The sequence below is a fragment of the Amphiura filiformis genome, chromosome 12, assembly GCF_039555335.1.
Source record: "Amphiura filiformis chromosome 12, Afil_fr2py, whole genome shotgun sequence".
Taxonomy (NCBI): Eukaryota; Metazoa; Echinodermata; class Ophiuroidea; order Amphilepidida; family Amphiuridae; genus Amphiura; species Amphiura filiformis.
In genome coordinates this window covers 24042142-24069818 of record NC_092639.1, presented here as the reverse complement: position 1 = coordinate 24069818, position 27677 = coordinate 24042142, and the positions used below count along the sequence as shown (strand labels likewise).

Here is a 27677-nt window from a genome sequence, read left to right as displayed (position 1 = left end):
ATTCAGCTCCACTTGGTTGCATTATCAGACAGAGATTGAGTGGAACAGTCTACAGGTAGCTGACTACTCATACGTATCTGTGAATGAATGATATCATTTTCATGAGTGATTGGTTACTCGTGTACTAGAATTTGATTAAAACTGCTTGATTAGCAACAATCAACCAGGATACAAGTTGCAAATAACTATGGTCAAGATTAGCACAGAAAATGATGGTTCCTTGGAGAGTTTCAGTAAATGAGATCTATTTTGTCAATTTATGGATAGGTCTTTGAGTTCAGTGTATTGTCTGTGGTATGTTTAGTGACCACCACAAGGGATACATTGATATGAAGTCATTGACTCATTGCTAATGCCAAGGATAGAAATGTCCAGTTTGATATTGGCAGTAAGTAGCCAGTAAAAATTGCACTGAATGCTGTGGTTTTACCTAGATTTGCTTTGATTGGAGAGTATTGTGCAGCTTTTCTATCTCCACTGAGGGCCCTATTTCTATAAGAAGACACAATGTCATGTCCAGTATTCATGTTCAAAATAATGTTGTATACAGAAAATGAAGAAACTGATCAATTACTTTCAACTGTACAAGTCTCTTATAAGAAAAACATATATAAATCTGTAGTATTATAAGGATAGGTTATTTTGGATTGATCGATGTATAGATTAGTGGTCTTTGATAGGTCAGATAAATAAATAAAGCATATCCTTACTGTATATCTGATCACTTGAGGGAATCAGACTTAAAAAGTCATTGACATGGTTTGTAATATACCTAGATTCAATTTTAGTTTTTTTATTCAGGTATATGGTGACTACTAGTCTTGCCACCAGATCAGAGGTCTGGGGTTCAATTGATGATCTTCAAACTCAATCATGGTCTACAAAACTAATTTTATTCACCTCATATACCAATAATCTGAAATGTGTAACAGTAGCCATGTTAAGTCCCATCGTTTGCCTATATACATGTAGTATATAAACTTAGCCGGAGTAACTATCAAGCTTGTCTAGTTTAGTAATACAGCAATGTATTCAGGTAAATTTTATTGTAATATTAGCCATCTTGAAGTCCATCTTGTGCAGCTAATTCTAAGCTTGGCTAAAACGGCTATTAAACATGTCCAGTTAAGTAATACGGCAATATATTCCGGTAATTGTACTCTCTAGATAGTTGGGAAAGCTTAAATTAGCCAAGTACAAGAGTTGACCTTTTTTTTTTTTTTTTTGATTTAATTAATCTGCTCATATACAAAATCCAATCAAGAAAATAAAGATTGATCTAATATGTATGCTTTAATATGATTCTTTCCATACAGATCCAGCATATGTAGTGGAAATGCCAGATCAGATCTTTGTTACCAGAGGACTGGACACCATATTAACTTGTGATGTAGATGCCAAGCCTCTAGTTGAATACATTGTATGGTTTAAAGATGGGAATGAGATTGCCATCAGGCGGGTGCCAAGGTAAGCACATACGTCAAATGGTGACCCTTACCAACTAACAATTTATTAGGCCCATTTGGGCAAATTTTGATCATTTCCAATACCAAAGAAAACAACTAGGCGACTATACTTTAATGTATGAAAGTGATTAAAGAAAGCACTTCATGTTCACACAACTTTTGCCCCTTTAAATTCTAACTTAAAGGATTTCACTGAAACATGCTCATCTACCAGGACATGGTTCTTCATCCCCAATATGCTTGTACAGTCCCAGAATAAACTGTGAATGTATTGGTACCTAACCTCATACTCAAGATGTGTACACCTGCCAAATAATGCTATACCCCAACATTGTATTCTAGGTTTGCTATTGTCAGCAGTCAAAACAAAGACAGCCAGCTTTGACAGAGCCTGGAGATACCATATAGATTTCAAGAACTATACATCCGCTATGCAACCATACATTATACATCCAACATCATACATGTATGTTCTCTTCAATAATCTTATTAAAACAAATGAACCCAATTAAAGCAGCAAGGTTCTACATTACTATTTTTATTTCCTGTGACTGACCAAATAAAAATAAATATCAATTTATATAATAGTTACACCCTTCTTGGATAAATCATGACAGTAATCAGGTATTATAAACCAATTGGACAAAAATGTAATAGCCATAACTCTTCTTTTCAAAGTGTATTGAAATATTGCTATCATGTTCATTAATGTTTGAAATGATTCTATATTAATATTAGATTGAGTGGCTTGAAATATGCATTGGTGAAAATATGAAATCCAATAAAACCGTAATATTTGATTTGCTTTGATCACAAAGTGATTTTGTACCCAACACATTCAAAACTCATTCTATGACTGTACAAACATATTAGGGTAAGGAACTGTGTCCTTACAGATGAGCATGTTAGGGATCCTAGTGTCTGTTTTCAGACTTGGCTTCTTATGCCTGAAGAGTAAACTGTTAGACTATGTAGACAGACACTTGACATATGAGTGCAAACCTGTACCATCTGATCAACAAAAGCCCTCTATTATGGTAAAAAAGTGTATTGTAAATCCTACTTTCCACCTGCCATACCTTCCTTTACTCTAGCTTTTATTACCCTTCAACTCAGACAATGGGCATAACAAAATATTTGACAAAGAGATGCACTCATTACAAACTGTATAGTGTGGTTGTAAACTGTACAAGTTTTAATTTTAATTGTATCGGGTGTTTGCGAAAATATTTTTATTATATTTTGGCAGCTTTTGGATGCTCCTGTAGATGTCTGATTTAAGTACCTTTTTTGCACATTATTAATTTTTGCAATAAAAGTTGAGCTCTACCTATTTTTTTTCAATCTATGTTTTTGGCCAAAATAGTACAATTTGTCATGCTTCGTGCGCACTGGTCCATCAGATACCAGAATGCACCTTAATTTTGAGATAAAGTAGTATCCATCTAAGGCAGATACAAAATGGCCTCTTCCCTTCCTAAATGTTAATGCTTCTGCCGCCACTGTGCAAAAAGACAAGAAGATACTGGAAAATAAATAGCACTAGCAGGTACATCCTTTTACTGAAAATAATGACAATGTAGCTAAGAAGATCAAGTGAGCAGTGTTTTGTCTTGATGTCTGTGGTTTGTACATTTCACAGGATTTGGTTCGAAATCAGTGGAGGCAGTTGGAGTTTTTATGTACTTGCATATATTCCACGGTCAATTTAGTCCCGAGTCATGTAGCTTGGAGATATATTCACAGACTGGACTTGTTTCTACACGTAAAACAAACATTAATTGATTCATGAAAATACACCGGGTAATAAACGGTCAGTCTTCTTTGGTCACTCTGATATCATGTTGATAAACAAGCCCTCCGGGTCTTACACGCATACATACTGTATGATGGTCAAGCGATGAGGGTATAGATATGAAATCACAACAGGTAATTGTCAATTTTGAAATACTAATTTGCAGTAATAATTGACCTCTTCTTTAAAGTCATACTCATTTTGGTGTGGTCATTGGCATGTTATAGCAAGCAGTATTTTGATTACATACAGGATGAAAACAATATCTTGCAGATTAATCATGATATAATCATTACTATCTTTTACCCAGTACTGCATAATACTACTGTACAAAGTGACTGCAACACAAGGCATCCCACATGATGCGATTGTGTAATCATATGAAATGTACGAACCCGTTGGCCGGGCATCTGTCACACCCATGGCTTGCTATCCCTGGTCACCAGCTCCATTACCTGAGGGACAGTGGCTCAAAATTGTGGAGGAGAAACTTTCCTCTTCATCTTCTTTTTTCTTTCTCCTTCTTTCCTTTCCCTTCGTCAAAAAGCAGAATGACTACTATGCAGGAATATTGATATTTACTTGATAATTTATTACTTTTGAAATGCTCAAATTCCTATACATAATAATTATAAAAATATAGAATTGAAACCAACTAGTGCAATCTAGAGGCTTAAAAAGAGGATGAAAAGAATGCAATTTGCCTTAATGCAATACATTTATGTCTAGCATATTGACAGCAGCAATGATAGTATAAAATGTAAAGAATGGAGACGGAGACATAAGAGAGAGAGGATACAAGATGAGAAAGGAAACTTTGACCTCCACTGAAAGCTGTCTTACAAAATGAGGTTGTCAAAACACTCTAAGATGCAGACTCTCCTGTCCTAATTGCCATAATTGTGCAAATAAATTGTCAAGACAAGAAATTTGTATTCCCCCGAGTCTTTTAACACGTATCGCTACATAACTTCGTAATTCTTGTTTAAAAGGTATATAATCTTGTGTATAAGAATTGCACTGATTTTGAAACTTTCACAAATCGTATGTTATGTTTTATCTAACTTACAGGTATAATCAGGAGGATGATGGTTCCTTGGTAATAACATCAGCAGAGCTTCAAGATAGTGGGACATTTACCTGTACTCCATACAACTCATTAGGAACAGCTGGGTCATCAACTGGGACAAATCTCATTGTCAGAGGTAGGCTAGTGTTCTATGGCAACACTACATATTTTGTTTGGTATTGGGGAGGGAAAGGAGTGGGGAATGCGCTTGTATTTACAAGAGAAGCAACAAATCCTGAATTTGGCAGATATTTGGCAATTTTAGTTAGAAATGTAAAATTTGGCATAATGATACAGTTTTAACAGGGGACAAGCTTATTTTAAGGGGACTCCCTATCCCTCCCCCATTCCCCAATACTGGAGAGTCATTTGGGACTGTTCTCATTTTCAGAAGGTATGCAGTGATCAGTGGTAACACCAAGCTTTTTTTTTTTTGGTAGGTGGATTGGGAAGGACATGGAAAAATTTGTATCAGAATGGGGGAGCGGAAAGATGTGTTTGTTTGTAGTGTGCATGGGGGAGGGGGGAGTGATGGGGGGAAGTTATTTCAAAATTGGAAAATCCTAAAACTACATGTAGCAAACAAAGAATTGTCATATTAACTAGACCTAACACAAGTAAAATTTCTAAAGACATAATTAGCTTTTGTAATATGAAACAATCTCTTTTGAAGTTGTAAATGGAATCATCATCTCTGTCATTAGGAAGTTTGAAGCTTTTCCAGTTCTAGATTTCATGGAGAAAGCTTGTGTTTGTATGCTAGTGGTAGAACTTTTGATGATGCCCTCATTGTTAGAGTTCAGTCAAAGCCAGCTGTACTGATGTGTAGGCTAGCGGTAACCTGAAGCATGTGCAAGATTGGCACTGATATCATCTTAAAGATGATTTGTGGTCTAAATCTTTAGGGATACTTACATAACCAATGATAACACGTTACACGTCCCTGCTGTACTTGGTAAAATGTAGGGTTTTTTTTCAGCCTTAATGACTTCTAACTGAAATATACTTGATGCAAGAAGTTTTCATGTAAAAAGAATCCTGCATCAAACTCCAGGCATCAAATGTAAAAAATCAATAATTTGCAGATTATCCAAAATTGAACACAGCTCATTGAAAATCACTGTAGGGTATCCAAAAAATAGGTAAAATAAATTTCATTCAAAACAAATGCAAATCTGCCAGCAGACTTTTTTTTATATTTAAAAAAATTACCTATACCTTCAATCCTCATCATCTGCAATCTACATCTTCAAAGTGACAGACACTTAATCAAAAAGTTAACAGTGATCTGCTACACCAATATCACCTTGAAGATAAATTGATATTTTGGAGTAATCTCATCCATCATTTGACATGTGATGGTAAGGAAATAAATTGTAATCTTGACTCTGAATTAAAATAAACTTATTCAGGTGTGTTTAATATGCAATGATATGCTTAGAGAATCGTAATGAAATATTGCAAATTACACAGCCGTGACGTTAGTCACGGCTGTGTCTTTTTTCTTACAGGTTCTTTCTTCTTTCTTTCTTCCGACCACTACATTTGCTCTAGCACTTACATGCTTGTACCGATTTTGACCTAACTTGGTCACAACCATCATTGACCATGCCCCTACATGTCATATGAAACTCGTGGGGTCAAAGGTCAAGCAAGGGTCAAAGGGTCAAAAACGTGATTTCAACTCAAAATGCTTCTTCTCTCACAGATTACGTGGGAGAGTGACACCACTTGCACACATGCATTGTTATTATCCAGTGTCTATAGGGTCCTCACAGATTTGGGGTCAAAGGTCATTAAGGGGTCACTTCCGGTATAAAACGAAAAACCTTCAAAAATTTTTATTTGCTAAGAAAAACATAGGACAGTAACGGTATGTTTACAAATAAATTGTAGTTACTCTGTGCATATGTGGTATTTTTTTATTTAGGGTCAAAGGTCATTAAGGTGATACTTCCGGTTTAAAACGAAATTCCTTTAAAATGCTTCTTCTCCCACAAATTACGTATGACAGTGACGCCACTTGCACACATGCATTGTTATTACCCAGTGTCTATGGGGTCCTCACAAATTTGGAATCAAAGGTCATTAAGGGGTCACTTCCGGTATAAAACGAAAAACCTTCAAAAAATTTTATTTGCTAAGAAAAACATTGGAGGGTGATGGTATATTCACACGTGAATTGTGTTTACCTATTGCACATGTGGTATTTTTTCATTTGGGGTCAAAGGTCATTAAGGGGTCACTTCCGGTCTGAGACGAAAAACCTTCAAAATGCCCCTTTCTGCCACAAATAACATAGCAAAGTGGTGCCACTTGCACCCATACATTGACATTAGCTAATGTCTATGGGCGTTTTATATTTTGAGGTCAAAGGTCATTAAGGCGTCAAAACACGGCTGTGTTCGTGGTCTTAGACCACAGCTAAGTCTAGTTTGTTTTATTTTGCAGTTTCAAACATAATATCCTGTAGATGCATGGTAGTTTTCAGCTTCTAAATTTAGGGTGTGAAATTAGCTGCAAAGCAAGGAAAAATGTGTAACATGTCCCACGTTATAATAGTATGTCATTAGAGGGATTGATACTTTGACATTTTCATTAATGCTCTGTGAACATTTAATGTTAAGAGTGTTTTTGTGTAATCCATGTTGGTTTAAGGAATCAAAATGACACTTAAACATTTTTGTGATGTTTCAATCAATCATTAAATATACTGTATCTCTGCAGAGCAAAAGTGCACACAAGTACATGCAACACAATACAACAAGGCCTTAAGTGAAAGAATTTAAAGAAAATATCCTACCAGTCTTTATTAGGATAAATCAACATGTTAATGGATGTAATCTATTCATTTTAAACAAAGCAAGTATGCTCTTAAAGGCATATTTTATGCAAAATACTAACAATTTGACTAGTTAAGAACAATGCTACTTGGATAAAAGTACCACAGTACAATGGGCTCAAGTAATAATGTTGCGTTATATTCAAATGAATACCAATCTTAAGTGTATTTGGACAAGATTTGGGCACAATAACGTCGGCAATTGTTATTTCCTTGATTGGCACATTTTACGCACTTGTAATGTGTTTTGATTGATTCCCCAATGAGACAATTTTGTGGAACGGACAAGCCAAAGCTGATTATTTTAGGGGATTATGTAAAAATTAATGGGTCCTCATACAATGAATAGTGATCAAATAGAAGATACAAAAAGTGAAAGATTTACGTTAAATGAATAAGTGAGTTTTGTGTGGAAATAGACTATATAATGTCAATAAAACTGATTAAATGGATATTATCTGGCTTCTGTTACTTAATATGGCATATTATTTTAAATGATTCTGTCAGCAACATGTACTTTATTAAGTTGCATTTGAACTTGTATATCACCGGTGTGCTTCCATAAGTAGGTATTTTCCTTCATGTAAAATCACTCCCTAAACAAGAAAGACTCAAACTAGAAGGTTTGTCTCTGAAGATTGCAGGAATAGGTTTAAAAATTTGCATTTTTTTTTAATTCATCAGAAAAAATAAAGAACAGTTTAAGTATTTATGTTATGTTGATACCCTTAAGTAAGCTTTTTTACATAACAGTGTAAGTTAATCACCCTGTTTTCATTTTAACTGTTTGGGATGTACTGAACAAAATTAATTGATCATCTAGCCGGATACTGACAAATTTGCCTACATAATTTGAGGAAATATAATGTGTATTTCCTCAAATTATGTGGATGATAAGTAAGTTAAAAAATATACTAGCAGGGAGAGGTAAATTTGACTCACTCTGGATTTGGCACATATAATTGAATTTTAGGGGAAAATAGAAAATTTGATCTCTATGATAGTCTTGTACATTGCATATCAATCAGTAATTTTTAGTCACATTATGTTAACTTATATCCCACATGAAGGTAAGCTATCGCATGTTCAAAAACACAAGTTAGATTGAAATTTACCATGAAGAAGATTTGTCTTTCAAACATTTCTAATTATGGCAATGCCAAGTGTGTCATCTCATTTGAATTGCGCGCAGTGATGAATTACCTGAATTTCAGAAATTGAAATATTAGATATGTGTAGTAACATGGTTTGATCGGAGTAATAGCAATTAAGTCACATGCTGGGTTAATGAGATCACATTGAATTTAACACAGTAAGATAGAATGAAATTGATGGGAAAATTGATCTGTTTAATAGTGTGTGCATTTTACATCATAATAGTGTCAACTTTCAAGTTTGCCGTATCTTTATACACCAATAATGAACAACCAAATAGACCTACTGCATATGTGAATAAGGTGACAAACAAAAGGTTGTTTTCTTTAGGTATATGCATGAAAAATATGCCAACAATTTTGCCAAAAGTGGATGGTTTTTTTTGGAAAACAATGAAGGCAATGAAAGAAATTGCTAAAATGTATACAGATTATTTTGGTCATTTCCAACATTTGAAAAACAAACAAAAAACAATGCCCTAGGTGTTTTCTCAACAAAGAATGGTTGCTCAATTATATGCAAAGTGACTATTAAAAGCTTGATATTTTCTTTCCAGGAGAGATGCTTGAATATTTAGCCAAATGCCATTATAATAAAGGATTTTCTCTACGACCTAAAGTGTAACCAGAATCAGTGGCTGAACATAAGCATTATTATGTAGAGTCATCATTTACCTGGTTTTTTTTTTTACCTAATTTTTTACCTAATTGCATCCTTGATGTTCAGTCAGGCAGTCTGCAGGTTCAAAACTTAAAAGAAACAATATTTCCCCTAAGAGTTAATATTTCTGATTTGTATGACTATGATTGATTTCTAACATAACAAATTTATAAAGAATGAGTACAAACATGCCTAGTATATATCATATTTTATCTCCTGGTGTAGATTTCATCATTTTTGAAATGAACTGCTCCCCAATATTCATAGATGTTTTTTTTTTAAATGAGACCATATTTGAGCACACAAAAAATTATATAATTTGAGCACACAAAGAAGTTTTCAGCTGCAGTGGAATCAAAATCACATGTTTTACCCGGAGGTTGTCTTTGTCATATTTTGCTTACTGAATGGTGCTTCTTGATGGCTGTTGTTATTATCATCTTATAAATTTGCATGTTTGACAGATATGGTTGAAGTAGTTTTGCAATAACTATGACTATGATGATGATTCATTCAACGATAAAAGTGATTAAATACACAAGTATAAAATTGAACATTTTTGAAACTATCACAGTAGCTCTTGTCTTCGTTATTGGATTTGTGTTGCTCAAGTGCTCAAGTAATATAAACATACATGAAGTAAAGATTTGATCTCATTTTGAATCAAATAATCTTAGCACAAATTTACACTTTTCAACTTGATTCCAATATCCCGCACTAACATTTGCATCAGACTCCTTAAGGCATATTTGATAAGGAGGATATGCAGGCTCTGCTAACAACAACAATAAAGATCCCGTGAGGCCAAATGGTCATATCGTAATTTGTCGCTATTATTCAAAAGCGAGGAGCTACGATATTGACAAGGTCATGATATAACATACTTGATAGCTTTGGGTAGGGAATAAGGACAGAATTTGCATAAGAGAAGTGTAAGATATGCAAATAATGCAAAAATGATCAGATAATGATAGGGCATGAACTCCTCGTTAAGTATGAAATAATATATATACCTACAGGGATATATGACAATAAAGCGTATGTAAATAGTATAACATTGTAGCTTGATTTTTGATGAATAAACACTGTTATCTTGAACATCAGTGCCTCTAATAAAACACTCCTTATTCAAATGTTTTGGATGAAACAGCCAAGTAACGTCATGAGTGTCTCACTAATAGTAGATATATTTAGAAAAATTTGGCTTGATGTTGAGAACCTTTAGGTGGTATAATGGTACAGAGTATTGTGGAATAGTGAGTTTATTATACATCCTACAGCTTCTATACTATGTGCCAGATACAAAACCATGAAAACACACATGCAGCCCCTGAAACTATATATTTGAATGATATCTGTTTTAGGGAAACAAGGTGTCACCATGGCATAACAGAAGGATGTAACTGGGTCCCCTTTGTGTGGGCTTCATGCCTTTGGCATGGGGGCAAAACAAATTAGACAAATACAAATATTTCACTAATTTATCTCCATCACTATAATTTGATTCACCTCAAGTTTAGTAGTGACGTACGTGCATATTTTGCTTGCCTCAGTATCGAATCGCATGCATGAAGTTAAACGTGCAGAGTGTATATGCACATGTGACAAGGGCAGTTTATCGGCACGCTTGCAGCCTAACTGCGAATAAGCATTGATCTCACTGCCGAACTTGAAGCGAACCAATGTATATCAAGAAAACACTCTGTCTTATGTCAAACTTTGGTAGAAGGGTGTATTTGAATACAGGGTGGAGGTTAGATACATTTTTTGCACATACTATAATAAAAAAATAATGTAGGGTGTAGTTATGGGAAATATAATATGTGGGATTGGTAAAGATTGCTTCTTTTTGCCCTAAAATTATCTAAACCAAGCTAGAATGAATCTGGGTCAGCATTGGGTAGTTATTCACAGTATAAATTACCATAGTGAATGGATCCCATCATAGAGCACATGTTTAATTTAACAATTCTTATCTCCTTTTTTTGTATCCATTTTTTTCTTGTGTCATATTAGATCCACCTGTTTTTGTGAGAAGACCCAAAGGTTTGTACCAGCAGATGAAAGGAAAGGATATCACTATCCCTTGCTCAGCATCAGGTGATCCAACACCGCAGATTACTTGGAAAAAGGTGAGCAACAAATAAGAAAAAGGATACTGAAATGCAGATTAAAAAAATGACCAAAAAATTGTGACATGATCTAACCAGGCCACGGGAGGCAATTGTAAAATGGAGTTGCTATCATCATCAGCTTCGCCCAGTAACCAACCCTACTGTAGTTGAGGTCATTGCTTGAAAAGGTGTGAGCATTTATAATTTTTACAATTGCCACTTTTGGCCTGATCACCATCACATAATTCATCAAGCTAATTATAAATAGGTATAAACATACTAACCATCCATTATGTTTAGGTAAGCACACCATCTGTTTGTAGCTGATGATGTACAGATTTATTAGTAGTTTTGAAGTTTGAGTATACATAATTGTTTTTGTATTATTTTAAATTGTTTTTGTATTATTTTATTTAAATATTTTGAAAATGTCCACTTTGACTTTCATAACATGTAAATAATAAGCATCATTTCAAGTGACTTACTTATGTGTCCAGGATGATAATTACTGTCTGTTCAATTAGCTTAGATTCTTGAATTTTTAAGATATTTGAAAAAATAAAAACTTGTTGCCAAAGTCATCAAAGAAAAGTGTTAGCACAGCCTTAGACCTAACGTGATTTATACTTTTCAAATTCCCAAGTTTAATTTAAAACCCCATTTCTTTTCAATTTTGCCTCATTTTGGGCAGTTACTTGGGTCCACCGAAAGGGTTCGCGACCTTTTTACAAATCGAGTGGGACGGTCCATTCTCAACTTAGGGCATAGACCCTATCCAATTTAGCAAAACAATATGTCCACCAATCTGTCCTGCCATTTCAATTGTTATACCGTTCCGGTTATTGGATAGGTTCTATAGGTGATGATGGTCCACCGGTTTTTGTTACACGAAATTATATGGCTATGATACGTTTTTATGCATAATATTATTCTGAGCGTTATTTTTCCTAAACAAGGACATTAAAATTATGGATTTCGTTCTCATTTCAACTGGTTTACAAATTGTTTTTACAATGTAAATTGAGTTTTGTTTAATACCACCATTCCTTCCCAAGAATTTTCAGATACAGTAACTTTACAAGAAATGTTTTCTGTAACCTGATTGTTTTAAATAATATTTTCTTGTATAAAAGTTCTTTTGTTTCACAGTTTTTTCAGTTTGTAGGCCTATTCAACAAACAAACCGAAATAACAAATTGAAAATAAATGTGTAGTTTTATAATAGGCCTATAGGCCTACACCTTCTCAGACGCATTCTCAGACCCATTCGCTAAATAAATAAATAAATAAATAAATAAATAAATAAATAAATAAATAAATAAATAAATAAATAAATAAATACACAAGCAATGTATTTATATAAGCTGGGCCTATTTTAGAAAACCTTAGTTCCAATAAATAATAACGTAATGTTTCGACAGTAGGGTTTCAACACAAATTAGGCATACTGGCAAATTTGCTGGACAATACTTCCTGATGCGGATGGTTGAATAAATACCATCTCTGCGCATTGTGACATTTTTCCCCATTGCTCTAAATGGATTGATTCCAAAAAGTTTATGGTACCCGACGTTCTACGGCTTTTTATAAAAATATCGTGGGAAAAGACCAAAATTGAAAAGAAATGGGGTTTTAAATTGAACTTTAGAATTTGAAAAGTATAAATCACGTTAGGTCTAAGGCTGTGCTAACACTTTTCTTTGATGACTTTGACCACAATTTTATATTTTTTCAAATATCTTAAACATTCAAGAATCTAAGCTAATTGAACAGACAGTAGGTTAGGAATACAGTACAGGGTATTATTTAAATTTTAAAAAAACCCAGAAACTCGCTCAAACTTATCAGATTTTGAGTATAATATGATTTTGGAATGATTTGCTGCAGCATGTATCATGAGACTAGCCCATATTTTATATAGCTGGACCAGCCTGGATAGTAAACTTTTGCCTGCTTAGAATAATGTACTACATCAACATAGCCTGAGAGTAGCGCTGGTGCCAAAGAGGGCCTTTGTATTGGAAAAAATTTTATATTTATAAATATATCTTTAAGAAAAATCACAGAAATTTAATACAAATGCTTAAAAGTGAAATAAAAGCATGCATAAATTTGTGTTGGAGATAAGAATTTGAGAAAAGAGGATTTTTTAGTTGTTTTGAGAAACATTTCAAGTATTGTTTTGAACCCACCTGTATAATTCAACAAAACATGGAAAAATAAAGCAAGGCAATATGCTGTGTGTAAAGCATACTAATATTGCAATTCAAATAGCTGCTTTATGTTACTAATTTTGTCTTGTAGTCTTTGAGGAATTCCTTCATAGGCTAGGACAATTCCCTGATAATCATTGTATTAAAAACCACTGCCTCATCAATCATAAAGTAATTATTTGATGATCTACCTCCAACAGCAAATTCTCAAATCCTTATTTTTATAAATCACTGGAAGCAGCTATTGGAGCTGTAATTTTGTTACCCACAGCCACTTTGCATAACAATGTGAAGCATTCAAGTAACTGAGTTGTTTGAAAGAAAATATCAATATGGAGTTTTTCTATTTAATAATATTCTTTCCCATGAAATTGTCTATTTAAGTGCTGAAAATTCCATTCAAATGAGTCAATGAATGGTCTCTGAAATAAATTAAGATTTTGATTATACAGAAAACAAATCAATTTGTGCGCCAAATGATTTATTTAGTTATCATTTTACATGTGTAGAAAAACAGTGTATATCTCTTTAGGCATTAAGCAATATCAACTTCAAACAACAAACAACAACAAAGTATGTTGAGTGCCTGATTATGAATATACTGCTTGTTTCATGAGTGGCCAAGACTGATGTTATAGAGGTTATCCATTTTACTCATCATGTGTGACTTCTAACTATAAGGCGCTGGTTCCCCTAGTATTCATCATTCAAACCAATTCGGAGTTACCTTCATGACTTTGGCGGGCTATTTTGAAACAGTCATGGTTGCACATGCAGGTACTTCTTTTGAAAGTCCTAAACAAGGTATAGCAGTCGCTGATAGGATATGCAGCTTATAGAACACAGATAACCTCTATTGTTATCCACTGAGACTCTGATGAATGATTTATACCACAATGCAAAACATCCAAGTCATTGGCAACCTAAAGCAGTGCAAAGAATAGGGGAAGCAGTTGAGCATATGGAGTGCTATGGGACGCGAGAGGGGACAAGGACATAACTTGCAGGGGTAACAAGATAAGAGATGACGATTGTGAAATTGGTGCCAATAGGATTGGGAGGATAATTACCAGGAGGAATCAAGAAAGACATTCTGATTTCATTTTTTATAGTGGTCCTCCAAAAGAGTAGGTTGCTACCATTTTCATAATATAGGGTTATTGTGAATAATTAAAAAAAATGTATTGCTTGAAAAAAATGAAAATGCCGGGGTGTTCCTAAATTGTTTGAACCTAGCCAAACAAAAAAGCAATAAAAGTATAATATCAACCTGGTAGGATCCTTTACCTATTTGACATGCTAGAGTCTCATGAATGGGCAAAATTGCTACCAGACAATTGTGCAATTTTACCAGTCCAATAAAAAGTTACTAGACATATCTGAATATGTCTATTCAAACACTTTCAAACTTTGTCACTCTTAAATAATAAATCTATAACTGGGACTCTTCATCCACCAAAGAGAGACATGATGAGATATATGATTCTTATACTTTTGGTTTTCAACCTGTCAAAGTTCTTGGCATGGAAACTCAAACTTCACTTCCTTCCCATCCATTTACATGTTGCATGAGCTCAAAAGGAAACCATTATGTTCTTAAATTTTGCACTAGATAAAGTAAATTCATATATGATATATTTTGTCTTAAGCATCTATAAATCAACTTTTACATTAAAGCATGAATAATAGCAGAAGGAATTGATCAAATAAGAGATGCACATTAAGATTTGAATGTAGTAATGAAGTGCAACGTTGTAATAGCACGGTGAAGGTAAAAGAAGTCAGCATCAGGTGCATGTTAGGGTTGTACGCTATATGTTGGACAGATGTCGGAAGTTCCAGGGCCCTGATGTTCCCTGGAATGAATGACAATGATGCCATACACATGAGCATCTTCTATTGTCCTATAATTCCTTGTGATATTTACAGCATATTGTTGACTTCAACAGAAAAGCTGAAAGGGGAGAGAAAAAGGTTCTATGCTTCCTGTTTTGAGCTCGTTGTTTCGTCAATTTTTGATGAGACACTTGAGGGCTTGTGATCATCCTGTGTTATTATCTGTCTGTTTTTGCTCAAAATGTGAATAAAAGATGGAAAATTTATCAAGGTGTGGTAAATAAGAGCAGATGTTATAGTTGGATGAAGGAAACGTTGAGATGTATTTAGCAGGTAACTATGGTAGGGGTGAAGATATAGATGCAACCCTGGGATTGTGGAAATTGGTGGACTATTGATTGAGCCAAACACTGTTTATTCTTTCCTCTGTTGCCCAGCCAATGACAAGCAGGACACCTGCCTCAGATCAGTACACTGAGTTGTCCAGTGAATGCATATAAATTATGATTGCCACTGTCATGGCTGCCCTATTTGTAATCACAGATTTATTGGGGCGGGGAACTACCATTTTTTAGTAACATGTACATATGTTGGATCCAAGGAGGGGCTCAAAGTACACAAGTCCTCATAAAACCACAAAATCATGTTTAATCAGCCTATATTGGAAGTCTATTGGAGGAGAACTAAGAGTCAGTGAGTGCTACATGTCCCAGTCTCCTGTCAATGGGACCGTTTTCAAATCTTGGACCCCTACATCTATAATATATATGGCCCTCGTGATGAACGTGTCATCTATAGTATTGAAACCACAACCCTGCAAAAGCCATAGATAACAAAGCAAAAATATGACAAGTCTGACAAACTGACAGCTTACAAAATCTTGTGTGAATTTGAAGAATTTGGTATCCACTGACTTAGTACCTAGCACATTTAAGGCTAACGTGTAGGTTTGAACACGATAGCTCACTTCCTTTTGGTCTATGTGCCCTTAAATTAAGCGATCTAGCAGCCATTGACATTGTCGAACATCTAACATGTATACACTGTATGCCTACTTGTCAATTTTGTTTGATGCATGCTTCTGGCAAGGTAGACATCAGGCAGCCATTGACATTGTTATATCTAACATGCACTGGACACTATGCCTACTTGTCAGTTGTGTTCAATGCATGCTTCCTGACATGGTGGACATCAGGCAGCCATTGGCGTCTATTATGCGTGCTTGTCAGTTGTGTTCAATGCATGCTTCCTGACATGGTGGACATCAGGCAGCCATTGACATTGTTATATCTAAGGGGTGGTGCAATAATTATGTGTACCCCGGGGTGAATTATAGGGGGGCAAAGATTTTTGGCAGGCCAAAAGGGGGGGCAAGCATTTTTTGGCAGGTCGAAAGGGGGGGTCAAGCGATTTTTGGCAGGTCGAAAGGGGGGGCAAGCAATTTTTGGCACAGATATTTTGGGCACCGTTTCTACATTATGCCCTAAAAAGGCGTAGGAAACGTTACGAACACGTTCAAATATGCAAAATTGTGCAATTTTACCAGTCCAATAAAAAGTTACTAGACATATCTGAATATGTCTATTCAAACACTTTCAAACTTTGTCACTCTTAAATAATAAATCTATAACTGGGACTCTTCATCCACCAAAGAGAGACATGATGAGATATATGATTCTTATACTTTTGGTTTTTAACCTGTCAAAGTTCTTGGCATGGAAACTCAAACTTCTCTTCCTTCCCATCCATTTACATGTTGCATGAGCTCAAAAGGAAACCATTATGTTCTTAAATTTTGCACTAGATAAAATAAATTCATATATGATATATTTTGTCTTAAGCGTCTACAAATCAACTTTTACATTACAGCATGAATAAGAGCAGAAGGAATTGATCAAATAAGAGATGCACATTAAGATTTGAATGTAGTAATGAACTGCAACGTTGTAATAGCACGGTGAAGGTAAAAGAAGTCAGCATCAGGTGCGTGTTAGGGTTGTACGCTATATGTTGGACAGATGTCGGAAGTTCCAGGGCCCTGATGTTCCCTGGAATGAATGACAATGATGCCATACACATGAGCATCTTCTATTGTCCTATAATTCCTTGTTATATTCACAGCATATTGTTGACTTCAACAGAAAAGCTGAAAGGGGAGAGAAAAAAGGTTCTATGCTTCCTGTTTTGAGCTCGTTGTTTCGTCAATTTTTGATGAGACGCTTGAGGGCTTGTGATCATCCTGTGTTATTATCTGTCTATTTTTTGCTCAAAATGTGAATAAAAGATGGAAAATTTATCAAGGTGTGGTAAATAAGAGCAGATGTTATAGTTGGATGAAGGAAACGTTGAGACGTATTTAGCAGGTAACTATGGTAGGGGTGAAGATATAGATGCAACCCTGGGATTGTGGAAATTGGTGGACTATTGATTGAGCCAAACACTGTTTATTCTTTCCTCTGTTGCCCAGCCAATGACAAGCAGGACACCTGCCTCAGATCAGTACACTGAGTTGTCCAGTGAATGCATATAAATTATGGTTGCCACTGTCATGGCTGCCCTATTTGTAATCACAGATTTATTGGGGCGGGGAACTACCATTTTTAGTAACATGTACATATGTTGGATCCAAGGAGGGGCTCAAAGTACACACGTCCTCATAAAACCACAAAATCATGTTTAATCAGCCTATATTGGAAGTCTATTGGAGGAGAACTAAGAGTCAGTGAGTGTTACATGTCCCAGTCTCCTGTCAATGGGACCATTTTCAAATCTTGGACCCCTACATCTATAATATATATGGCCCTCGTGATGAACGTGTCATCTATAGCATTGAAACCACAACCCTGCAAAAGCCATAGATAACAAAGCAAAAATATGACAAGTCTGACAAACTGACAGCTTACAAAATCTTGTGTGAATTTGAAGAATTTGGTATCCACTGACTTAGTACCTAGCACATTTAAGGCTAACGTGTAGGTTAAGGTTTGAACACGATAGCTCACTTCCTTTTGGTCTATGTGCCCTTAAATTAAGCGATCTAGCAGCCATTGACATCTAACATACACTGCACTGTATGCCTACTTGTCAATTTTGTTTGATGCATGCTTCTGGCATGGTGGACATCAGGCAGCCATTGACATCTAACATGCACTGGACACTATGCCTACTTGTCAGTTGTGTTCAATGCATGCTTCCTGGCATGGTGGACATCGCCGTTTTGTTCTTTTGTGTGCCATCAAGTTGTAAAATAAGTTTTTTGGACAAATATAGACTTTGCCTGGAAGCATTGTTCATTCAGATGGCCACTTTGCCTTGCAGGCAAATTTGCATTCAAGTGGCTACTGTACTAGTGTTATTATGTTTTTATATCATCGATCTGACGTTTATGTTTTAATCAATGTGTTATAAGTTAATTCAAGCAGCTAAAGGCTAACTATGATTTAGTGATTTTTAATGATGACTAATTAAAGTGAGTAATGTAGAAGATAACGAGGCAGTGTGGTGAGAGATGGTGTGACTTGTATACTATAGTGATCAGAATTGGTAGCAATGTTATCATTTTACAGAGAAGAGGCATTTTTAAATTACCACAAAAAGTTCCATTATTAATTTCAACTATTTGTAAACAAATTCAGTTATATATGTGACTGGACACGGCGAATCAGCCGTAAAGTCGGCCCGGTCAATTTTGTTTTATTTTGTGTTTAGAAAATATATATCATAAGCTTTAAAATGGTATATCATTTGACTTCAAACGATATCCAAAAGCGGGGTTATGATTTGTTGAACTCTGTTCCTTCGACAAAATTGTATTTTTTATCAGTTCTACATGTGTCTCTTTTTCTACATTTCTGGTAATAAATATCCAACAGTCATAATTGGCGGTCATTTCAAATCATCCCCAAGTCAATGAGGTTCAGAATTATCCTCTCATTGTTCATTGTTGATTATACATACCTAGACAAAATACAATGCTTTGTTATCTACCACTTGAACAGGATTTAGCCAAAGCAAACAAAGACAAGAACTATTCTATAGAAATAGGTAGAAGCTTATTATCCTCTTCAGCAGTAGTATTATTGATTGATTTAAACAGCGTTTGATAAGATACTTATGCATAGCAATTGATACACCTATGAATACTACCATCACATACATTTTACACTTTAACTCAGTATACAATTTGCCAAGTTTACGGGCTGATTCGCCGCGTCCACTCACATATTATTTGAATTGTTTGTATTGGAAAGTGTCTAGAAACAAAAAGTGTCACATTTGTGTCACAAAAGGTGCTTAAATAACAATGGTTGCCATGACAATTAAACAGTTACTTAAAGAGGTGTGCTTATCCCACATACCATCAGCAACACATGTTGATAAATCACTGGATCAGAGGCGTCAAATATACCATCGTTACAGTTATTTGTATCATGATAATAATTAATACTGATGAGTTTATCACTTAGAATTGGCTGTTTTGGAGATGCTCAATTAATTGTAATTGATGCTTGTAACATTTGTTTATTTTATCTTGTTTATAAGCTTTAAATATCAGCAGGACATATGGACTTTTTGGAAATGTTCATTTCTGTTTGAAACTAATTGCCAAATAAACTTTGTTTCTAGGCCTACATTGTTAATATAAAAGCATAACCCTTTCATATCAGCAGCACCTCATTGTTAAACAAATCACATCATATGTTACATTTCAATATGTTCTGATTGTCAATAACTTTATCTTGTAAATATGGACAGCTCCTCATTATTGACAAATGACACTGTCAGAGATGTTAAATGTCTCTATGATGCTTATCACTACATTTGTTTCTTAATGTCATTTTCATTGTTGATAAATGTTGCTATCAGATACTAATATCGATATCATGTTGTTTGCCACATTAATTTTTTTAACTTATTAATAACATTAATTTATTTCTTTATAATGTTATCTCTGAAATATAAACAGCACCCTATTGTTGATAACTGACACTATCAGAGATGTTAATATCTATATGATGGTCATTGCCTCATTAACTCCTATTTGTTTCTTTATATCATTAGTAAGCCTATCCCTTAAATATCGACGGCACCTCCATGTTGATAAATCACGTTATTGGAATTGTCAGACAGAATGATCAGCTAAATTGCGCTGTACAGCTGTATTTCTGAATAGTCACTAATTGAGATTCATAAGATACAAGGTCAGCGTGGTGAGTCTTCCTTTGATGTGATGCTCTATTTTTTATACATGCGTGTATCAATTACATAAAGGGGGGATTCTATAATCATAATTCATACAAAGGCCATTTTGCCGACCATGATGCTGTTATAATTTACAAGTACATTGACTTGGATGCACTACATCTGGTGATGATAATAATATCATAAATAATGAGGCAGAAAATAATATGGCAGATATATAATCCATGTTTTTCAAAACCCTAAACAACTCTCTTGAATCTCCTTTATGATCCAAACTTTCATATCATTGAGGGGCATAGCACTGAAGTTGGTTTGGTTTATAACTGGCAAAAATGATTAACTTTTGGTTACTTTGTATCAAAACATGATGTTATGAGTTTTGTTTCTTTTGCCAATTTTAATGGTCTCAACCCTTAGCTAAAAGTTTCCACTCATCTTGAATAGTAAATTTCTTCAATTTAGCATTTACCAGATGGCTATGAAGAGAAAAAATACACATATATGTTGTCCAAAAAGGTACTTATCCCCCTTCAAAAAACAGATGTGTCCTAAGGGCAATGCATCCAAATATCGTAATTTTCGTAAGTATCTGTCTGATAATCTTTTTAGTCAGGTTAGTAACTTTTTAGTATTATCGGCCCGACTGGCTAGTGCCAACAACTAGTGCCAACAATAAGTGGTGGCACACCTATGAGAGAGCTTCTGGTATTACATTTTTAAAATAAATTGTTATTTAAGATTTTAATGTGAAAGAAAAGCAGTCATTTTCCTTCTTCTTGTCAGAACACAATGGGTTAAGAAATACCATTTTACATTTGCATGATTCATAGAGATATGATCGATTGGCGATTTTACTTATTGACTAAGATATAATGTGATGGTATTTGTACTGCTTGAACAGGTAATATATATGAGCACTTGACCCTGACTGGACAGTTGTCAAATGACTGGATGGTATTTGCAAGGTTGTGATGGATTATTATAGATGAGTTGAGGTACTATGGTGGGGTTACTCACAGATTCTCAGCTTTACTGGGCAGATACCGATTGGTTGGTAGATATTTGAGGTGTGTACAAATGGCAAGATGGTCGGCCCTCACATTATGATTGAGTCTCAAGGTTTGGAAAAAAGTTTCAGTCTTTTAAACCAATGCGAAAACTTATTTTTGAGGAATACAATCTCAAGTTATGCCCAAAGTGCTGGTTGGTCTACTCACTGTTTGTTCTGATATTCAATTTCTACTTCTGCTGGGCAGTGATTATCAGTCTGGTTGCCTGGAATTTGCATGGTTGTGATAGATTATTATAGACCAGCTGAGGTACTGTGATTGTTCAGAGCTAATTTATACCAATAGTTGATGCTGATATTCCAGGGAGTTCTCAGTACAAACAGCTATATGAGGATGTGTACCTCTGGTATAAGGATGGCCCCTTTGTTTAATATTGGCATATAGATTTACATAATAGTGATTGGTTGGGTACTTGATACCTCCATTGCAAGTTTTTTTTTCAATATAAAATGCTATTTTTCATACAATTTCCATAAAGTTGTCTGAAAATTGGACTAATTTCATGAATTTTAAGCCTACAATTTCTTACAACATGCTTTACAACAAGAATTTAGTGAAAACTTTGTGTTAACTTCCACCCCAAATCTGGCCTTCAGGTTTAGAAATGAGTCCCATAGGATGAAAATTTGTAATATAGGTCCACCTACAGACTCAAAGGCATATCCCTACCTAAACTAACTCCATAGAGCTGACATGGCAACTGGTTGGCTGTTTGATACATCCATTGGAACTTATATTAATAATGTCAACGAAAAGGCAAAGCTTAAACTTTTTGGAAGAAAGAAAATACGCCTTGTACAAAGGTCATCTCATTAAGAAAGAAGTTTGTGTCCAAAGCATTTGACTTATCGGCTAAGAACCTGTAGTAATATATTTGCCCATGTGTGTGTGAATAAAGGGAGATGTAGTAATCAATAAAAGTATAGGACTGAAATAGCGAGGTAATTGACCACATGTCCACTTCATGCAAGAGAAAAACAAAAAAAAATATGGTCAGAGTTTGGTTGTCGAAGGTCGATGCCATGATAGGCTTAAGTTCAAATTAGCGCATGTTTTTATCCCCATGTGTACAACAAGCTGTTAGGATCCAATTACACCCAGTGGATCAGCAATGTAGATCTGATTACGCATAAAGTGCAGTGCTTACCGTATTCCAGGATCAGGGATTCCTGTATTTTGAGATTAATTTGACAAAAACAAGAAGACATAATTTTCAAATTTAAATGAAAACTGATATGTTTTATGAACTGGCTGTTATCTGAAGGCGCTGCTGTTGTGGCATTTTGTTTCAGAGAATAGAGAGCATGTAATATCTGCCTAATTAAAAGTACGCATTCCTTTGCCTTTGAAAAAACACCTGCTCTGCATTGACCTTCAAATGCAAAAACAATGTAACTAATGAATAATAACTACAGCAGGTTGCTTTCTTTTAGTGTGTAATGACTAAATGTTGTATCATTAGATACATCATAATTTATTTATAGGTCACATCCGTTTTATATATAGATGAGTCTTTAAATCATGACAGGAGGAAGTACAGTAAAGATGAATCAGGCTCAGTTACTGCCTTATGTCAAAAGCTTTTATACATGTATCAGAAAATTAATGTGAACAACTCTAGCACATTGCAACCATTTCATTTTGTTGGATTTCTGTAATACATATTTTTGAAATAATTTGCACAATATGCAGCTGTCAAGAGCAGGACGAGAATAGCAAGGAGGAAGTGGAGAGTTCAGATGCAAATATGTCATTGGCTGCCTTGTTTTATTTTATCAATATTGTTATTGATAGTTTGATTTTATATTTGAGTGTACATATTTATTTTTGGAATGGATAGCAGCTTTCAATTTATAATGCCCTTCACTATTTAACCTTCACAACGGTATCTTTTTACATGAAATAACTATAGTAATCATGGACAACAAAGATAACAGACTGTATACAAGCATACAATAGTAACATAGAAAAGATACACAAAGCAGCCTTTGAATGTTTTATGTTTTGCACCCGAATCCTTCTGGTGAAAGTCAAGAGAAGGTGCTTCATGTTCCATACACAATATCATTTTTTATAATTCATAACTGTACATACGTAAAACAAATTATACCACTCTACTTATTTCTTGAATTGCATGATGCATACATCATGAAGCCAATTTACAATGAAATGGTGATGTTTTTATGTAAAATTGGTGGTTGTATGCCCTCATATCAATATTTATTTAATATTGGAGGATTTGAAAAGTATCAAATTAATGGACATTGTATGTGTGAGCAGATATTCAAGTGTATAAAAGATATATGGGTGATATGACTGCAACATTGTACAAATATTTTGCAAAGGTGAGATGCATTTTGCATAACAGACCAGTGAAGTATTCCAGATGGCTGGAAATTATGCATAGTATTGAACTTGTAGCACTGTTTTGAATGGTCAATCTGAAGATAGTAATGTCTAGAAAAGAGAGTGTGCTATCTACTGAAGATAGTAATTTTAATTTGACTTGTGAAAAAAATGCAGTCTGATCTACTGAAGATAGCAATTCATTTCAACTTGTGAAGAAAATACAGAGTGTGCTATCTACTGAAGATAGTAATTTCATTTCAACCTGTGAAGAAAAGACAGTGTGCTATCTACTGAAGATAGCAATTTCAATTTGACTTGTGAAAAAAATGTGTAGTGTGATATCTACTGAAGATAGAAATTTCATTTCAATTTATGAAGAATTGTCTGGAAATTATGCATAGTATTGAACTTGTAGCACTGTTTTGAATGGTCAATCTGAAGATAGTAATGTCTAGAAAAGCAGTGTGCTATCTACTGAAGATAGTAATTTCAATTTGACTTGTGAAAAAATGCATAGTGAAATATCTACTGTTGATAGCAATATCATTTCAACTTGTGAAATAAATATACAGGGTGTGCTATCTACTGAAGATAGTGATTTCATTTCAACTTCAGAAAGAAAATACAGTGCTGTCTACTGAAGACAGCAATGTCATCATTTCAACATGTGAATAAAATGCATGGTATGTTATCTACGGAAGATAGCAATTTCATTTCAACTTGTAAAGCAAATGCATTGTGTGCTGTCTACCAAAATAGCAATTTCATTTCAACTTGTGAAGAAAATGTATAGTCTGCTATCTACTGAAGATTTCATTTCAAATTGTGAATAAAATACATGTACATGTAGTGTTCAGTCTACTGAAGATAGCAATTTATCTAATAAGACTAAGAGCCATTCAATTTGTGAATAAAATACATAGTGTAGTGTGCTAGCTACTGAAGTTAACAATTTCAGTTTCTGACTATAGTTGTTCAACTTATGAAGAAAATATAGTGTGCTATCTACTGGAGATTAAAATATATTTTTTGACAGTCTTTCAATTTCAAAATTAAATAGTGTGATATCTACTGAAGATAGCAATTTCATTTTCTCAAAGCAGTTGAATTAAAAACATACTGTGCTGAATGGTGTTATTTTACTGAAGATAACAATGTAAGATAATCATTTGTATGATATCATGATAAAATGAAGATTGTCTTTTGAATGAAACATTTTTCATTTAATCATGACTTTGTTTACCCTCTTTCATGGATGTTAGCTATGAGCTAAATTGATTTGGTTTTTAATCATCAAATTTCTTCATGTGAAGTGATTTATAGCAGTCATGGTAGCCTTGTAGACATGGTCATAGTAGAACCTTGATATGAGCATGTGTTTGACATACTGCAATAATCTATTAGCATTAGCAACATGATTTGTGCAATCCAAGGCAGGTTTGATGTCAGCCCATGTCATAATGCCGCGATCAGATGTGACTTTCCACAACAAGAGTTATCAGTAAGATAAGTCAGTGGGTTCGACCTTGAAATAATGCCAGCCCAATACAAGTAGAGGGATTTGTCAGATTAGATCCAACCTGCCCAGAAATGACTTACTAAACAGACTGAGGAGTATTTACACAGAGTGTCCTGGAGGAATAATGATTAAATTTCTCCAAGATTGGTTTATTTAAGGTTTCAGAGGAATTCAATGATGGATTATCAAACACTGCATCACCAGTGGGTGGAAGATTAAATCTGAAAAATCGCTATCAATGGAAATGCTTGGGTTTATTGGTAATCATGCGTTGAGATTATATGAAATTGAAATCACCTGTTTCTATTTATGCATGATGGTCAAAAGATTAAAATCCATGATTACTTTCATATCAAAATTGTAGTTTTAGTACCATAATCAGCTTGGTAATTTTATAATATCTTCTCATCTTGAAAAACTGAGAAAATCTTTTGTAATCTTATGGCTAGTACTGCACACATGACTTTGTTATAAGCTTACCATGACTTAACTCTACCACATCCTGTGATTAGGCAGAGGTTAGGGGTTATGGTAATGGTAAGTGTTAAGGAGCGGTAGGTTTTCTATAGTTATTCAAAAACAATTTAAAAAAATATATCATCACATGTGCACACTACTACAAAGAACTACCCACAGAGTTGTACAGATTGATAACTTTTTGCCCAAATTTAGAATTGTTTAGAAAAATACTTAGATAATAGAATTATTTAAATGTCCTACTTGCATAATAGGTCGAAAGTCAATATGGTACCTTCATTTCCAGAGGAAATTGAAACACAAAACACCTGCCTAACCTTGATGTACTAGAATTATATTTTATCTTCAAGACATATCTGATTTTCAGGAAATACAATTTTGATTAAGGAAGTCATTTTCATTTCTGTAATAATGAAATTGAATTAACGTTTTGTTTCAGGAAATATGTTTGTCTGAAGAAAACAAATTGGTACGGCATCTTCAATTCTGATCTGCATGATTTCAACGAGAATAGTAATCAAGTTTTCTTTGTTCTTGCTTTTTTCAGATTGGTGGTGAGATTGCTCAATACAGGTCAACTGCTACCAGGACATCACTGACCATTAGATCACTGGTCAAATCTGACCATGGTATCTATGAATGCAGAGCTACAAATGAGATAGCTACCATTGTCACCAGCACACAACTTATTGTGGAATGTAAGTATAGCAGGAATGGGTGTGAGATGGGTGAGGCTAATGCCCTAAATATATGAATGCAGGGCTACAAATGAGATAGCTACCATTGTCACCAGCACACAACTTATTGTGGAATGTAAGTATAGCAGGAATGGTGTGAGATGGGTGAGGCTAATGCCCCTCAATATATGAATGCAGGGCTACAAATGAGATAGCTGCCATTGTCACCAGCACACAACTTATTGTGGAATGTAAGTATAGCAGGAATGGGTGTGAGATGGGTGAGGCTAATGCCCCTAAATATATGAATGCAGGGCTACAAATGAGATAGCTACCATTGTCACCAGCACACAACTTATTGTGGAATGTAAGTATAGCAGGAAGGGTGTGAGATGGGTGAGGCTAATTAATGCCCCTAAATATACTTGACAGAATCAAGCGACTGAACGTCTACTTGCGAAAAATACATCTTTGTACTTGTGGTCTGCACACTACATGTAACATGGCCTGGCATTCTGACACTTTTTGCTCTCAGGAGTGTTTCATTTCAACTGATAAGAAAAACATGCTCTTTATGTTGAGTTCCACCTTGGCCTACCATTTACATCCACAGATTTCTAGATGGCAGCTCCCAGGTGTATTAAAATTGTTAATAAGGACTGCCTCTCAAAAGTTCAATAATTTTATGGAAAATCTGGATTAAAACATTTGCAATTTGGTAGCCAAATTAGAAGGATTTTTGAAAAAAAATTTCACTGTGATTTGACACTTTCCTCACATATGGCTGAAAGGTATTTTGCCAACCCTGATTGTAATAGTTTTGACACTCTAAAGTGTTATGCAGTATAATGTATACTGTGCAGATGCACAATATTTTACAGATAACTAGAAGTAACCTGTGAAGTTGTTGCCTCACCTCGGCCATTAAAAAACACTGATTATCCTATAAATCAATAAGTTCAATAACAACTTGGAAGTGACTGTATGCCTACCTACACAAGTTTTCTCTGATGACCAAAATCTCCTTCATGCATTTTTTAAATATTCCATATTATTGGCCAGGTGTAGAATTGTATACAAAATGCATTCATATGCATAGTAACGGTTCAGTAGTTCTTGAGGTCATTCAGAAAATGGAATGGGAGAAAAGGATGATCGTGAACATCTGTACACTGCCTTACTGACTATCAGTTTCTTGTTATGGGATGTCTTGGTGAAGTTTGTTCATAATCT

General features: G+C 34.7%; 1 protein-coding gene across 1 annotated transcript in view; it reads left to right on the top strand.

Moving 5' to 3' along the window:
• The window catches only part of LOC140166718 (uncharacterized), a 341892-nt gene that overhangs the window by 268479 nt on the left and 45736 nt on the right, over nucleotides 1–27677 (top strand). The window contains exons 5-8 of the mRNA XM_072190217.1: nucleotides 1317–1467; nucleotides 4333–4466; nucleotides 11004–11119; nucleotides 26315–26465. Coding sequence (XP_072046318.1) covers nucleotides 1317–1467; nucleotides 4333–4466; nucleotides 11004–11119; nucleotides 26315–26465 — 552 coding nt within the window. The remainder of the gene's footprint in view (nucleotides 1–1316; nucleotides 1468–4332; nucleotides 4467–11003; nucleotides 11120–26314; nucleotides 26466–27677) is intronic.